This window comes from Mauremys reevesii, linkage group 4 (genome assembly GCF_016161935.1).
Source record: "Mauremys reevesii isolate NIE-2019 linkage group 4, ASM1616193v1, whole genome shotgun sequence".
NCBI classification, from domain to species: Eukaryota; Metazoa; Chordata; order Testudines; family Geoemydidae; genus Mauremys; species Mauremys reevesii.
In genome coordinates, this window is record NC_052626.1 from 29,124,790 (window position 1) to 29,140,157 (window position 15,368).

A 15,368-nucleotide genomic window follows, 5' to 3' on the forward strand; every position below is an offset into this window, starting at 1 on the left:
TTCATGTTATAGCAGTCTCGGATGATGACCCAGCACATGTTTGATTTACGAACATTGTCACTGCAGATTTGACAAAACATAAAGAAGGTACCAATGTGAGCTTTTTAAAAATAGCTACAGCACTCAACCTAAGGTTTAAGAATCTGAAGTGCCGTCCAAAATCTGAGAGAGATGAGCTGTGGAGCATGCTTTCAGAAGTCTTAAAAGAGCAACACTCTGATGTGGAAACTACAGAACCCAAACCACCAAAAAAAGAAATCAACCTTCTGCTGGTTGCATCTGACTCAGATGATGAAAACGAACGTGCATCAGTCCGCTCTGTTTTAAATTGTTATCGAGCAGAACCCATCATCCGCATAGATGCATATCCTCTGGAATGGTGGTTGAAGCATGAAGGGACATATGAATCTTCAGCGCATCTAAATGCCTGTTCTCACTTTCAGGTGACGTGAACAAGAATCAGGCACCATTATCTCCCGCAAATGTAACCAGATTTGTTTGTCTTAGCGATTGACTAAAGAAGTAGGACTGAGTGGACTTGTAGGCTTTAAAGTTTTACACTGTTTTATTTTTGAATGCAGTTATGTAACAAAAACAAATCTACATTTGTAAGTTGCACTTTCACGATAAAGATTGCACTACAGTACTTGTATGAGGTGAAACAATCATTTTTCAATTATCTTTATTACAGTGCAAATATTTGTAATAAAAATATAAAGTGAGCAGTATACATTTTGTATTGTGTTGTAATTGAAATCAATATATTTGAAAATGTAGAAAAACATCCAAAAATATTTATAATGAATGTAAATTGATATTATATTATTGTTTAACAGTGTGATTAAAACTGTGATTAATCACAATTTTTGTAATTGAATTTATTTGTTTTGAGTTAATCACTTGAGTTAACTGCGATTGACAGCCCTACTGGACACAGAAACTTTTAACATTAGATATCTTTCTCCCCTCCTCCCCCCAGTGTATTGTGCTAATGAAAATCTTTAGATCTTATGTTTTTTAAAAAAAAAAGGGGGAGGGGAGGATGGGGCAGATTAAATTATTTTCCTGGCAGCTGGTAAAAATACTGGCCAGGTGGTAACTCTAGATTGCTGAGAAGAAAAGGGAGGCGCATGTGGCATAGATGAGTTCCAGAACTTTTTATGTATAGAAATAATTTATTAAAAATAGATTTATTTTTTTAACTCTAGAAACAATAAATAATTTTTAAAAAACTGTAAACTCCTAAAAGAGCGAAGGCAGTGGGGGAAGACACTTGTAAAATCATAATGGAAAAAACCAACAGAATTAGCTGGTTTGAGGAGGATTTATTTTTGTTTTAAATAAATGATCACTTTCTAGATTAAACAAATTATACCAGGTTCTTTGCAAACTATATTGCTTTGGGAAACTTATATTGTGTAGCAGAACTTAAAGCTAGACTTTCCTACTCTGTCTTTTTCCTTAGTTTAGATATCAGTTTTACTACAAAGTACTTGAAGCAACAATGGTACATTAGAACGAAGGCTAATGTGAATGTGTTTTTGTGACTCAATTCAGTTTTTTGCCTGAGAAATATTTGTTTGTTCAGTGGTTCCCAAAACGCTTTGTTAATAAACTAAGCATGCATTGTGTTCCATTCCTTTATTATAGGCAAGTGAACAAGATATTCTTAAATATCTTGTTAAATGGGGAGAACATCAGTTGATGAAAAGAATAGCAGACAGAGGTAAGAACCTTGTTTTTAAAAAATAAACTTGCTAGAGAAATGGACGACATATTTCAAACTGATAGTTTTTAAATTCAATAAAATATGTAATCTTGACTATACTGTGAGCAAAGGAAAGCTAAACAAAAGCACAACTCTGGGAATTTGTCTTCACTAAAACATCAGCAGTACCAAATAAACATTGTACTAGAAAATAGCCACAAGCACGCTTGATATTAGAAAGACAGGATAGGTGAGGTAATATCTTTTAGTGTATCAACTTCTAATGGTGAAAGAGACAAGCTTTTGACCTACACAGAGCTCTTCTTCAGGTCTGGGAAAGGTACTCGGAGTGTTACAGCTACATACAAAGGGAGACCAGTTAAGACATATTTAAAATTTTATTAAAGCTAATGTTATATATAAAAATACACAGGTTGAGAGAAGTGTCTGTACATCTGGGTATAGTGCTTAGATTAGCCACAAATACAATGTTTGTTTTTTTAAAAGTTATATGATGCATAGAGTACATAATCAGCAATAACCCAAATTTAGGTGAATAGATTTAATAATACAGTTTAGATATTAGAATCTGAATACTCGGGTACATCACTCATGAAAAGTTGTACAGAGATTTGGTTGTGGAAAGCAAAATATATCAATGAGTGGAGATTGTCCCTCAGTAATTGAGAATTTAGGGTAGGTTGTCCATTTAGAAAATACAGTCCATGAGGAAAGTTTTTCAGTTACTTTCCTGACTGACCATTTAAGGTGAAATGGCCAGTTAACACCTCTACAGTCAGAGGTAGGCCCTACCAATTTCACTGCATGAAATCAGCCCTCTCTGTGAAATCTGATCTCCCCTGCTGCTGGGAGCCCCGGGCTCCTAGCTGTTAGTCCAGCCAGGCTGGGGCGGGGACAGGATTTGTCCTTCCCCTGCATGGCTGCTCTTCATGGAGAGATTAGATCCACCTCCAGAGGCAGCAAAGAAATGATGGTGGTACACCCTCACTTATGTGCTGCAGCAGCCTAGGAGCTGGGCTCGGGGCTTCTCCCCCCTACTGCTCCTGCCATGGCTCTGGGCTTCCTCCCCCAGCAGCCAGGGCTGGGGGCTTCCACTCCTGCTGGTGTAGTCTGAGAAACTGAAACTGCTATCTGTAGGAATTTGCTACATCAGACAGCAGTTTTTTAACAATTCCTTATATATGAATAACTGCTGCAGGTAGCGAATTCCTACAGGTAGCAGTTTCTTGCACTACACTGGCTGGGCTTGGGACTTTCACGCGCAGCCACGCGTGTGCGTGCACACACACACCAGCCCAGGCTCAGGGCTTTTGCACCCCACCCCCCGCCAGCCAGGGCAACCCGGGCTTGGGGCTTCCGCACCTCCCCACCACCGGACCGGTTCGGGGCTTTCATCCCCAGCGAGGGCTCAGGGCAGTCCAAGCTCAAGACTGCCCAGCTCAAGGCTTCAGCCCCGCAGCTGCAGCCAAGGCTCAGGTCAGTCCAGGCTTGGGGCTGCTTCTTCCCCCCAGGGCTCCTGCTGGGGCTTCAGGTGACCTAGTTGGAGCTTCCATCCTAGGGCTTCTTCTGGAGTTGGGGCACTCATTTTTCCAGGGGCCCCCAGATTGGCTGGGGGCTCCACCCTTAATCTGTCACTGCCCTGGACTAGGAGGCCCCGGCTGGGGCGCTCCTAGCAGCATGGGGGAGATCCTACCCACCTCCCGGAACCTCCTCTAACTGCAGGAAGTGCGGAAAATGGCTGCTGCCTAGGCAGCACAGAAGTGAGGGTGGCAATCTTGGGGCTTCCCCTTCCCCCAACACCTTTGCAACCCCCCCACCCCATCCCATTTTGGGTCAGAACCCCTTCGGTTACAAAACCATGAAATTTCAGATATAAACATACGAAATTGGACCATGAATTTGGTAAGGTCCTAGTCATAGGACAAAGAGGGTTAGTGGCTTACAGATTGTTATAATGAGCTATAAATCCAGTGTCTTTAAGTCCATGACTTTTGATGTCTAGCAGAATTTTGGATTTAAGTTCCAGGCTCATCTTCTGAAGGTGTTGTACAGATATGGAATGATGGTTTTGTGAGAAGTGTTCGCCTAGAGGTGATATGGTGTGTTTTTTATTTTTCTGAGTTCATTTGAGAGCATAGTGATTGCCTCATTTCCCCTACAGAATTATTGGGACATTTAGTGCACTGGATATGGTACACCACATGTTGTGAAAGGTATGTTGTGGTGGGTGTTGAACATCATACCAGTGGAGATATGTCTGCAGATTTTTTGCATCTGTCATGGTAGGGTGTGGTGCCATTTTGAGTTGATGTGTCCTGGTCTGTGGGGAACTTGCTTCTGATGGTGAGTTTAATGTGGTTGGGAGGGTTGTTTGAAGTCCAGAAAAGAGGATTTGGGAAAGATTTTCTTTCAGGATATGGTCCTCATCAAGTATGGGTTGTAATGGCTTGTTTGATACCCCATATGCGTTCCAGTGTGGGGTGGTAGGTGACAACTAGGGGTGTGCAGTCAGCAGTTCTTTTCTGGTATTGAAGCAGATTCTCTTGGGGTATTTGGGTGGTCCGTTCCATGATGCAGTCTACTTCTCTGTTGGAGTATCCTTGTTTGGTAAAGGCAGTTTTAAGTGTGTTAAGGTATATGGCCTGGGCTTTCTCTTTGGAGCATATGTTGTGGTGTCTGAGTGCCTGGCTGTGGATAACAGATTTCTTGGTGTGTTTGGGGTGATTACTGGATCTATGAAGGTAAGCGTGGTGAACCATGGGTTTCTTGTATATAGTAGTCTGGAGCTGATCATGGTGCATTTGTTCAGAAGTTCTTCCTCAAGGTGGCCCATGAAGAGCCATCCTAGTACTCCTGGCTGTTCCCATGGTTTGGATAAAGTTTGTTGTTGAATGTAAAATTGTTAAAGGTGAGGATGAAAAGGATGAGTTTGATAATGTCTGTGGGATGGATATGTCAGTGTTGTCCATCGCCTTCTACTATTTGAGACAGGCAACAGTTCTGTTGTTCTGAAAGATATTGGTGTATTTAGGACACGGGTGGGCTCTCGAGCTCCCGGTGGGGAACTGGGTCTGGGGCTTGCTGCACTCCAGCCGGAGAGCAGGGTGCGGGGCTGCTCTGCGGGGCTCCGGGAAGCAGTGGCATGTCCCCCCTCCGGATCCTACGTATAGGAGCAGCCAGGGAGCTCCATTCCACATACTGCCCCAAGCGCCGTCCCTGCAGCTCTCATTGGCCGGGAACCACAGCCAGTGGGAGCTTCAGGGGCGGTGCCTGCAGACAGAGCAGCACGCAGGAGAGCCGTCTGGCCACACCTGTGCATAGGAGCCGGAGGGGGGGACATTCCGCTGCTTCTGGGAGCTGCTTGAGGTAAGAACTGCCTGGAGCCTGCACCCCTGACCCCCCTCTCAGGCTCCAACCCCCGAACACCTCGATCCCAGCCCAGAGCACCCTCCATCCTCAGCGCCCCCCCCCCCCCCGAGCCCACATTCCCAGATGGATCCCTCATTCCTCCCCAACCTTGATCGCCCTCTGAACCCCTCAGACCCAGCCTGGAGCACCTTCCTACACCCCAAACTCCTCATCCCCACCCAAGAGCCTGCACCCCCCCATTCTCCCCTGGACTCCACCCCACCTGCTACACCCTGAACTCCTCATTTCTGGGTCCACCCTGGAGTCTGCACCCCCCAACCAGAGCCCTCACCCCCTCCTGCACCCTAACCCCAATTTTGTGAGCATTCATGGCCCTCCATACAATTTCTATACCTAGATGTGGCCCTCGGGCCAAAAAGTTTGCCCACCCCAATTTAGGAAGTGTAAGAATGGTATTCCGTGGGAGATTATTAATGTTGTGGAGTTTCTGGAGAAAGTCATTTGTGTCCTGAAGGAAACTGGCCCTTTCTGTGATGAGTGGTTTGAGGATGGTTTCTAAGAGTCTTCATATTCCTAGGGTAAGAGTGCTGTGGCCAGATATAATGGATCTGCCTGGGTTCCCTTATTTGTGTATTTTGGGAACATGGTGGGGATGATGTGTGTAATTTCTCAGTTGTTTGGGAAAGGATTTGATGATATCCCTAAATTGCTGGTTGAAAAGTGGTGTGGGATCTTCTTTGATTCCTTTATAATAGGTGGTGTCAGAGAGTTGTCAGTTGGCCTCCATGACATAATCATCATGGTTGAAGACAACAATGATGTCTCCTTTATCTGCTGGCTTGATCACTATCTGGTGGCTGGATTTCAGGGGTTGTATAGCTGTCCTCTCAGCGGTGGAAAGATTGTGGTGGATGTGATGGTTGTTAAGGATTTCACTGATTATTTTCCTGAAGTAATTAATGTAATAATCAAGTATGTAGTTTCATCTGTTGTGGGATGTCCAGTCAAATGATTTTTTTTTCTTATGACTGTCAGTTTGGCGTATGATAGTAGTTGTGGGTGGTATCGTCTTTTGTTGTGAAAGAATTGTTTGAGGCAGAGTCAGCAAAATAATTCTAGTAGTTCTCTTGTAGTATAGTATCAAGTTCTGTGGTGGGTAGAAGTTCAGTCCCTTGGAGAGTACAGATAATTCAACTCCAGTTAAAGGAGCATTGATAATTTGATGGTTGGGTGTAGTGTGCAAGTGGTGGGTCCTGGTTTATGGGTTCTCCTGAATGTGGTGGTCTGTGCATTGTCGAGTAGTTGGTTCCACTTTCTGTTTTTTTGTGGTGGGTAGCTGTCATCAGGTTTTTTATAGTTGTTTTGGGGTTCTTGCATGATCTCTGTGTGGGTTTCCTGATACTTTTTTCTTCCAGTGTGTGGGAACATGTGATTGATCTCTTGTTTTAGGTGATCCCTTCTTGAATATATGAGGTGACAGGGATGGTTCGTTAGTTTTTTCTGAAGTCGTTGTGCGGAGCTGTTCAGCATATTTGCAGTTGTATGTAGTAAAATATGTATTGTAGCTCAAGCAGAAATAATGGGCTTGATGCAGAAATTCCTAGATGGGTTATATGGCCAGTGCTGTATAGCTGACTAGATTATGATGATGGTCCCTTTTGCCATTAAAAATCTGTGAAAATAGTCTGGTCTTTCTTGGAAACCACTGGGGGAAGGGAAAGAATCCACAGAAGAGTCTTGAGGAACTACCAATTGTTGGGGATGAAAAGAGTTTTTTGTTGCTGCAGGAGCATGGTTTTGCAAAGGGCCTGAGAAATATCTATACAAACCATCTTTCCGTCAGCTTAAGCAGTAACAAGCCAGATAGAAAATAAATTTTGGGGAAATGGCTTTTGGGCAGGTGACTCACATCCATAGGAACCAGACTGAATTGTGCTGGTGGCATACTGGTTCGTTTTGTGGAAAAACAATGCGAGGCACTGTCTGTCACTGACTACGCAGATTTCCTTTTCCTTCCTGCAACAGAAAGATAGAACTTCTGTTTTCCTATTAAAAAATGTTTATTCAGGTGGAGACTATATATTTATTATTCCTTTCCACAGAGCCCAATTTACTGAGTGGTACTGCCCACAGTGTGAACAAACGCGGTGTAAAGAGGCGAGATCTTGACATTGAGGAGCTGAGAGAGATCCTATCTTCTCTTTTACCTGTTGTCCGCATTGAGCACATTTTACCTATGAACAGTGAAATACTGAGTGATGCTGTAAGTCTTTCTTCTCCCACACCCCACAATCCACCTTTCAGACACACAGATCTAGCCTGTGGGATTTTATATTTCAAGCAGTGCAAAAGTCCTGGGTTATTTTACCTTTTTGAGATAGAGGCACCAAAATTTATGAACTTTTGTTCTTGATAATTATCATAAAATAGTATTTTTAATGCAAGTTTTGTGCAAAATTTGGAATGGCTGGTGAATTTTGGATCCGAGTGAGTACTACTTGATTTAAAAAAACAACAACAATTATTTCACTTAAATTCCTCAGGGAGCTTGGCTGTACCTATTCAGCATGTTTGGTTACTAAAATATTACTATAAATTGTAATAAGTTCAGTTTAAAAATTCTGTCTCTTACAGATGAAGAGAGGCCTCATTAGCACCCCTCCTTCAGACATGCTACCAACAGCAGAAGGTGGAAAGTCAAATGCCTGGCTACGGCAAAAAAATGCTGGGATATATGTTAGGCCACGACTGTTCTCACCATATGTAGAAGAGGCAAAGGTAACCATTGATAATATGTGGTCAGTTTAGTAATGACATCAACAAGGAATTCTGCAAACAGGAAGTTTCAGTATATCTTGTATTGTTTGCATGTGCTGGTCTAAAATACTAACACTTTCAGTTTAACAAGGCTTATGAGGCTGATCATCAGACCCAAGTCTACAACTTGTTGGAAAACCTGACAACTGTTCTAGTCAGAATTTCCTGATTCACTGAAATCAAAATGTTTTGATGAGTCTTTGGTTTTGATGAAATTCTGAGGGAAGACCTGCCTGGCGGTATGATGGAAAGCTAAGAGCCTGGGGGTCCTGGCTTCTGCTAGGCGGAGAATGGCAGTTCCACCTTTCAGAGAATTTTAAAATTTTTGGTTTTTCATTCCAAATGTGAACTAAGCCACATTTTAAAATCTCTAAATCCTCTGCAAAACAGAATGGCTGTCCTTGTCCAGCTCTACTGAAGTCCCCCATTGTGCACCTCCAGCAGTAACCTCCCCATAACTCACCTTAAGGTAGCAGCTGAGGTGCAGGTGGCATCCTAGGACAGGCTTAGGAAAGGGCCAGGGCATGTCTGTGATGGGGCAGGAATATGATGCAATCTGGCAATCCTGGCTCACAAAGTGGCCCCTTGTGGACCACTGCTACGTGTTAAAGCAGCCATGACTTATGCCAGGAGCTGGTTTGGCCTCAGCCATTGCCTAGGTTTGGGTGACAGAAGGGCAGTGTAAAGACAGCTATTCTCATCTCCCTCTCCCCCACCCCGCCGGTGCTCTTGTGCACCTGAAGATCGAACTTCTGTAATCATAAGAAGAGTCCATAAGTATAAGAGATTTTGACAACGTGTTTTTTTGAGGGGAGATTCCTAATTTTTTGTTCATGGGATCAAACTAAAGAAACTCCAACATTAAATCTCTTTTGCTACCATTAAAGTACTCTTTTTGCTAATATTAATCTGGGTGGGGAGGGAAGAAGGGACTTGACTCATGTTCTTCCATCTATAAAGTGAAGAGATATTTCCAGCCTCATCTGAGGGGTGCATAAACTTAATTTGTTGATTGTAAAGTGCTATGAGAATTTTGAGTGGAAAATACTCTAGAAAACCCAAGTAATGTTATAAATTGGGAGTCCCTGTGCTTCCTACATTATTCGTGGTACCTTTTTAAAAGGATTGACCTGCATATTTCGGGGGGCAGTAGTTGGTTGAGTTATGGTTACTCTATGTGGAAAATATGACTTTGGAAAAGTAGTAGAATTTTTTGTAGCAGTTCTTATTGTCTAACTTCTATTGTTTTAGTCGGTGCTAGATGAGATGATGGTGGAACAAACAGACCTCGTTCGTTTGCGGATGGTTAGAATGTCCAACGTGCCCGACACCCTCTACATGGTAAACAACGCAGTGCCACAGTGCTGTCATATGATTAGCCACCAGCAAATGAGCAGTAATCAGTCCAGTCCTCCTTCAGTTGTCGCCAATGAAATCCCAGGTAAGAATGCTAGCTGATCTGCAGCAAACTATTTACTGTCCTCTGGCGTTCTGTTGATGGGGATTATTAAATTCTTCTTGTTTCCCAGAGTTTTCACATCTGGGGTTGGTAGATGGACTGCTTATTTTAAGAGATTTCCTCCAAGGACTCTGAGTTTGGGATGAGTGGGAATTTTTTTGAGTAGAATTCTAACTAGTTGTGAGGGAAAGGAGCCCCAGTAGAAAGGGTGCTAGTATTCAGTTAGTGTAGAAGCACTTTTATAACCATAGTATCTCACCAGTATGATACTAGATTCAAATATCTACTCTACAGAGCTATCCATAACTGATAGCTTTCACACATGCCCCCAACAGCAGAAGGCAGAAACACTGCTATCCTATAGACAAGACTCCAAACAAAAATCAACCAAATGTCAAATTATATAACATGTTGCATTGTGCCAAATTCAAACACTAGTGAGCTGCCAACGGGAAAAATTTCCCCAAAATAAGTTGGCCTTGACTGAAAATGTTCTGCTGCCACTCCTGAAAAATTCCACTCCAAGGATGTGGAATGAGAACATCTCAACCAATCTTAAATGCCATCGTAGCTGGGTTCTGGGCAATTCAAGGCTTAAAGATTGTCACCAACGCTTTGATTCACACCCGAAAACAAAGAGCAAGCCAGTGCAGTATTTTGTGCTGGTAATGGCCCACCTTATTTAATGCTCCACTGATAACAAGAACAAGGGATTGTTTAGCCAGTTCCACGAGCAGGGAAATCACTGAGCCAAATAGCTTGTTGTAAAATGCAAACTTGTGCTGTCATGCCAGGAGACATCCCTGGAGCACAGAGAGCAGAAAAGAGCTGGCCACCTGAAGAACCAAGCAGCATTCTCCTGTCTGTGCTCCAGGAGCTAGGTATGATTCTCAGCTGATCATTCCCCCACAAGGACAGACTGAACGTTTTGGGCTGGTAGCGTGACATGTTCCTGAGGCTTTGTGAACCTCTGCTGAACTGTACCTGCAGTATTCAGGTTATGGTCAGCAAACTCTTGTCAGGGTTCTTTGGACCTGTTTGTCTGAATCAGAAATCATGCAAGAGCTGAACTTGGCCCATGAACTCCTGAGTGAAACTATATTGTTCCTGTATCCTGCTTCTACAATGGATGCTATCCAGACAACACTAAAATGTGTGTGATTTATGAAAAATTGCTCCAAACTCAAGCCAGGTTATTGTTAACAAACCTTTTGAATGGAAGGCTGAGTCATGCTGCCCTGAAATCTTCCTTTCATCTAGTATGACCTTGACACATACAGTGTTTTACTGTCTGAGTGTTTTGCCATGGTGAAACAGAGTATAGAGGCTTGTTTGAGACTCTTGGAGATACTGCTTTCTGCTCATTTTTACTGTGTTAGTTCATATGCCAGAAATAAAAAAGAAAACATTTTGGAAAAAATTAGCAAGTCTGATACTGCACAAGATCACTGTGGTGATCTTTATGAAACTAGAAGCAATTGATGTTTGTTTGTAGTTACATGATGTGGTGTTTATTTCACCTCTGAAATGCAAATACCCTATGCATTGCTCTTGCTGTCTAATCCATTTAATCTTTGTGCACCTTCCATCACAAATGGTAATATTTTGCCATTGGATAGCTGGTGAGGTTCACGATTCCAACGCCACATTTACGGAGGCTTGGATTTAACTTTTCTCAAGATATACAAATGTTACTAGTGACAGAAAATTCACAAAGAAATATCACCCATTACCAGACAGCAGCAAAATGTTACATAATAGTTGTGCAGTAGGATAACCAAATACCCAAAATTACATATGATTTCCTTTTGGAAAGGTTTCTAATTATTTCAGGGCAGCTGCATAAAACAGTGTAATTTTCACAGGTTTATGTTGGCTTAAAACTCATGTAATTTCTTTAAAATGCATTTTCTGTAATTATTACTGGTACTATGGTCTTGTGATCCCAGAATTCCACCAAAAACATAAATTGCGGCAAGAACATCAGCATGTTGTTGGCCTATAGTATTCCAGAGCGAATGTGCAGTTGAGATTTAAAATATCCTGCATCCTGTAAGGGGTTTACAAAGAAGAGTATATTTGTGGTTCGCTTTAGGAGAAGCCAGAAAAATGGTGCACATCTTTAGCACTAGTATGTTCTACACTTTATCGCATAAAGATGCTCTAAGGCATTAAGCACAAATATGTAAGTCATACTACTTTTGGCTTGGTGCCAGTCGTCTTCAGCAACATAGTCAGCCTAATATTAATTCTGAATGAAAAACTAAAGTTAATCACGTCATTGAATTGCATAGTCCCATTAACATCTTAAGAAATAAATTCTCTTTAACTTTTCACTGTCTTTTTTTTTTTCTTCCCACCAGTTCCCCATCTCCTTGTTGTTAAAGAGATGGTCAAACGGCTCCAGGAGCTCCGTCATACTGAGCAGGTTCAAAGAGCATATGCTCTTAATTGTGGAGAAGGAGCCACTGTCAGTTATGAGATTCAGATTCGTGTATTGCGAGAGTTTGGACTTTCTGATGCTGCAGCTGAGCTTTTGCAGGTATGGAAAACTGTCTGTCTGGGTAAGTTTAATTCCTCCTTCAGGGCGATTTTTGGTGCAAATCTTTTGAAAACTGAATGTTTAACCAGGCCAGAACTGGAACAAAAACTAACATTGTATAGGTGTATGCTTTTTTTTTTTAACTCTGTTTTTGTATTTCCACTCGGTGATCAGGCAGTAGTAATGAACTGCTTGCTGGAGGTGTAGAAAAGTGGATGTTAGAAAGAGGGTGGTATTTATACATGTAAAATGGGCCTGGAAGTGAAGAATTTTTTACCAGTGAGAAAACGCATATTTTTATTATAGCAAATGAATAAATTAAGCTTATTTCCAACATCAACCAGAAGTGGCATTTGTTGAAAAAGGTGGAGACAGAAGAAATGTTAATGCTTCTTTTTGGAAAAGATGCCATAATGTGAAGTGAAAATGTCCAGTGCCTGATTCCAGTGACATTGGTTACATGTATTCTCAGAATCTGAGAAGCTTTTGTCATTGTCACTGTGCAAACCACTTGATGTTCAGGCATTTCTCTCTTTCCCCAATAAAATTTTTTAAAGGTAAGGGCTGATAATCGCACAGACTCAAAGTAGATAGGAAGGTGAGGAGGTCTTTGCAATAATGCAATACAGTGGTTGTAAAATACACCAGTTTTGAACCCCACGGGGGAACACCAGTAGATTTTTAAACTGATTGCACATAAGAATTCTCACATTTCTGTCACTTAAAAACCACCATCCACTAAAAAAGAGTTTGGTCTTTTCCTCCACTTGATCTGGTTGGTTAAATGTCGCAAAAACGGTGTTTCAGTGCTCGTCACCCTTGTTTTAATTCTGATTTGTTTATTGGTAACATTTGTAGTGTTTGCTATGCATGAACATTAGAAAATAGATATACCTTTGCAATACCTATATTCTTTTGGGGGACACAAGCATGAGTAAGAGCAGTCTGTGCTCACTATTTATTATTTGCTGTTTGTCATTTGTTGTTGGTTATTTTCCTGTTTTGAAAAGCTTCCATCTAGATACGAAGCAGAAATTATGCCATGTGACTTAAGTGACCACTCACTGTAAATAGTGAAAGTGAGCAGTTTGTGAACAACTTGTAGTCTGCAGATTGTTCATCCAAATGACTCCGAATACTTAAGAATAACAAATTGTTTCAAGAACGAGCCCTGAAGAGGGAAAAGGTCTAAATATTTAGCTAGTAAGTCAGTCCTTGCCCCCAAAGAATTTACAGTGTGTCCGTACTGCACCTACTGTGATTGGTGAGAAGGGAAAGGGGGCAATTTTGATTGAGGCCTCCAAATACTGCCGGAATGCAAATAATACATTTGGACATCTTAATCACAGTGAGTAATTTGACCAGTTCTACCACATACGGAAGCTGATGCAAGGCTCTCACCTCTGACTTTTTCTGAAGGTGTCTCCCTTATGGCCATGCTGCTCTCTTATGATCAGCTTTGTCACCTTTTTAAAGTCTTTCAGTGTATTATTTAAAACAGTGGGACTAACTAGTCATTGTACTAAGCCTATATTACAAGTCCCAATCTTTGATCAGTTTTATAGGAAATCTGCCCCAAAAACCACAACTTTTTTAATCTCTTATTTTGTTGTATTCTCTTGCAGAATCCTCACAAGTTCTTTCCTGACGAGCGGTTTGGGGATGAAAGCCCACTCTTAACTATGAGACAGTCTGGACGATGTCGAGTTAACAGCACTCCCACTGCAGAAACCATGTTTACAGAACTTGACTCTTTTGTGGCCTTCCATCCACCACTGCCCCCTCCTCCACCTCCTTACCATCCACCAGCTACTCCTATTCATAGCCAGTTCAAAATGGGCTGGAAACAAAGGGTGCCGAGTCAACATCCCTCACGTTCCTTTTCTTATCCATGTAACCATTCACTTTTCCACTCCAGGACAGCTCCTAAAGTTGCCCCACCTGTCTACGTACCCGGTGTCAAAGCAGCAGCACCCCCTGATTGCACTAACACTACAGGACTGGGGAGACAAACAGTAGCTGCAGCAGCAGCAGTAATGGCAGCTGAAAAGCAAGCAGTAAGTGCATCTTTCCCCCCCCCCCCCCCCATCGAAGTAATTTGTTGAAAAGGAAAGTAAAGGTGAAATGTAATGAAATAATGTGGCTTGGAGGGAAGTGTAAAGGTGACTCAATGGCGAGTGTAAATGAACCTTCTCCCCTCTACCCCTTCTGTAAAATACCTGAACCATCATGGTGCAGGGAGCCAAAACAGAAGGAGCAGGACTAGTGGAATAGGCAGGGGAATAGGTGGATATAGGTGTTACTCTTTCAATACATATTCACTTGAGAAGTCATATAGACAGACGGGCATGTGGAGCAAATCCGTGGAGAGTTCTGAATGCCTGGAGGCAATTTTTAATTGAATTCTAAAATCAATAAGCCGGTGGAAGGTGACAGAGAATGGGATATATGCATATATAGAAAGTGTTCATGGATTAATATTTAAAGGTAAAGAAAAAATTGCATACATATCTAAGTTGCAAGGAAGACTGGATTCCTTGAGTGAAGCTGACTTCATCATATGACTGGTTGGTTGTCTGGATAGAAATGTAATTGCTAAAAGCACATTTTAAAAGAAAAGTTTTAATGTTGACATTACCTGATATCAGTTTTAGGACTCCTAAACCTGTTTCATGCCTGTGTGTGTGCATGTCTCCCAACACACTATACTTCAGTTTCTGAAGACCTGCTTATCGTCACTCAGATCTTTCCAAACAATTTATATTTACTTAAATACGAACTTTTGTATGCTGCTGCAACCAAAGGTGACTTGTTTTTCAGTTGGTAAAACTCAGTTCAGCTCTTTCTAAATTACCTGAGCTTGGTAGAAGTTGTTTTCATATTTTAAGAAAAATATTCAAGTGCTTTCTTATGCTCCCATTACAAAATACCCCATTTTTAAGTTAGTTCAAACTTGCAATGTACGTATTCATCGTATTAAAAAATGCCTTTGACATAAGTTAGTGTCTGAAAGTCATGCACAAAGCTTGCATGCTTATTAACCACTAGATTATTAACAAGCAAATACATGGCAGGAACGCCACAGGTTGGAATGAGTGAAACTGCTTTTAAAGAAGGAACTGATTTAAAGCAGTTGTATGTATGCTTCTTTGTAGTCTATTTAACATTGACTTAAAGAAACCCCCCACCCTCTTGAATGCAAAGTAATGACTAAGAATTTAGTATAGAAATTGTCCTACTGGTCTCTGAACAGTGACCAATACTAGATATTTCAGAGAAAGGCACAGGAAATCCTGTAGTAGACAGCCTGCCCACAGGAGAAGTTTCTTCCTAACACACTGTTAGTTATTACCTTATGCTGAAGCATAAGGAACCTTTTAAAATATCTTTTTATCATTTCTAACATAACTGTAGATGTTGTCATTATCCATATAAATCCTTTTAAAAAAAAA

The 15,368-nt window shown here is 41.6% G+C and overlaps 1 protein-coding gene across 9 annotated transcripts in view; it reads left to right on the forward strand.

Moving 5' to 3' along the window:
- Window positions 1-15,368, forward strand: part of BTBD7 (BTB domain containing 7) — a 103,638-nt gene that overhangs the window by 80,983 nt on the left and 7,287 nt on the right. For 8 of the 9 annotated variants that reach the window (XM_039536771.1, XM_039536772.1, XM_039536770.1 and 5 more), the window contains 6 exons: window positions 1,651-1,726; window positions 7,201-7,361; window positions 7,733-7,876; window positions 9,167-9,356; window positions 11,738-11,916; window positions 13,542-13,973. In XM_039536771.1, the coding sequence (XP_039392705.1) occupies window positions 1,651-1,726; window positions 7,201-7,361; window positions 7,733-7,876; window positions 9,167-9,356; window positions 11,738-11,916; window positions 13,542-13,973 (1,182 nt within the window). Of the gene's footprint in view, window positions 1-1,650; window positions 1,727-7,200; window positions 7,362-7,732; window positions 7,877-9,166; window positions 9,357-11,737; window positions 11,917-13,541; window positions 13,974-15,368 lie in introns of those variants that run through there. The other variant, XM_039536779.1, reaches the window with a different exon arrangement.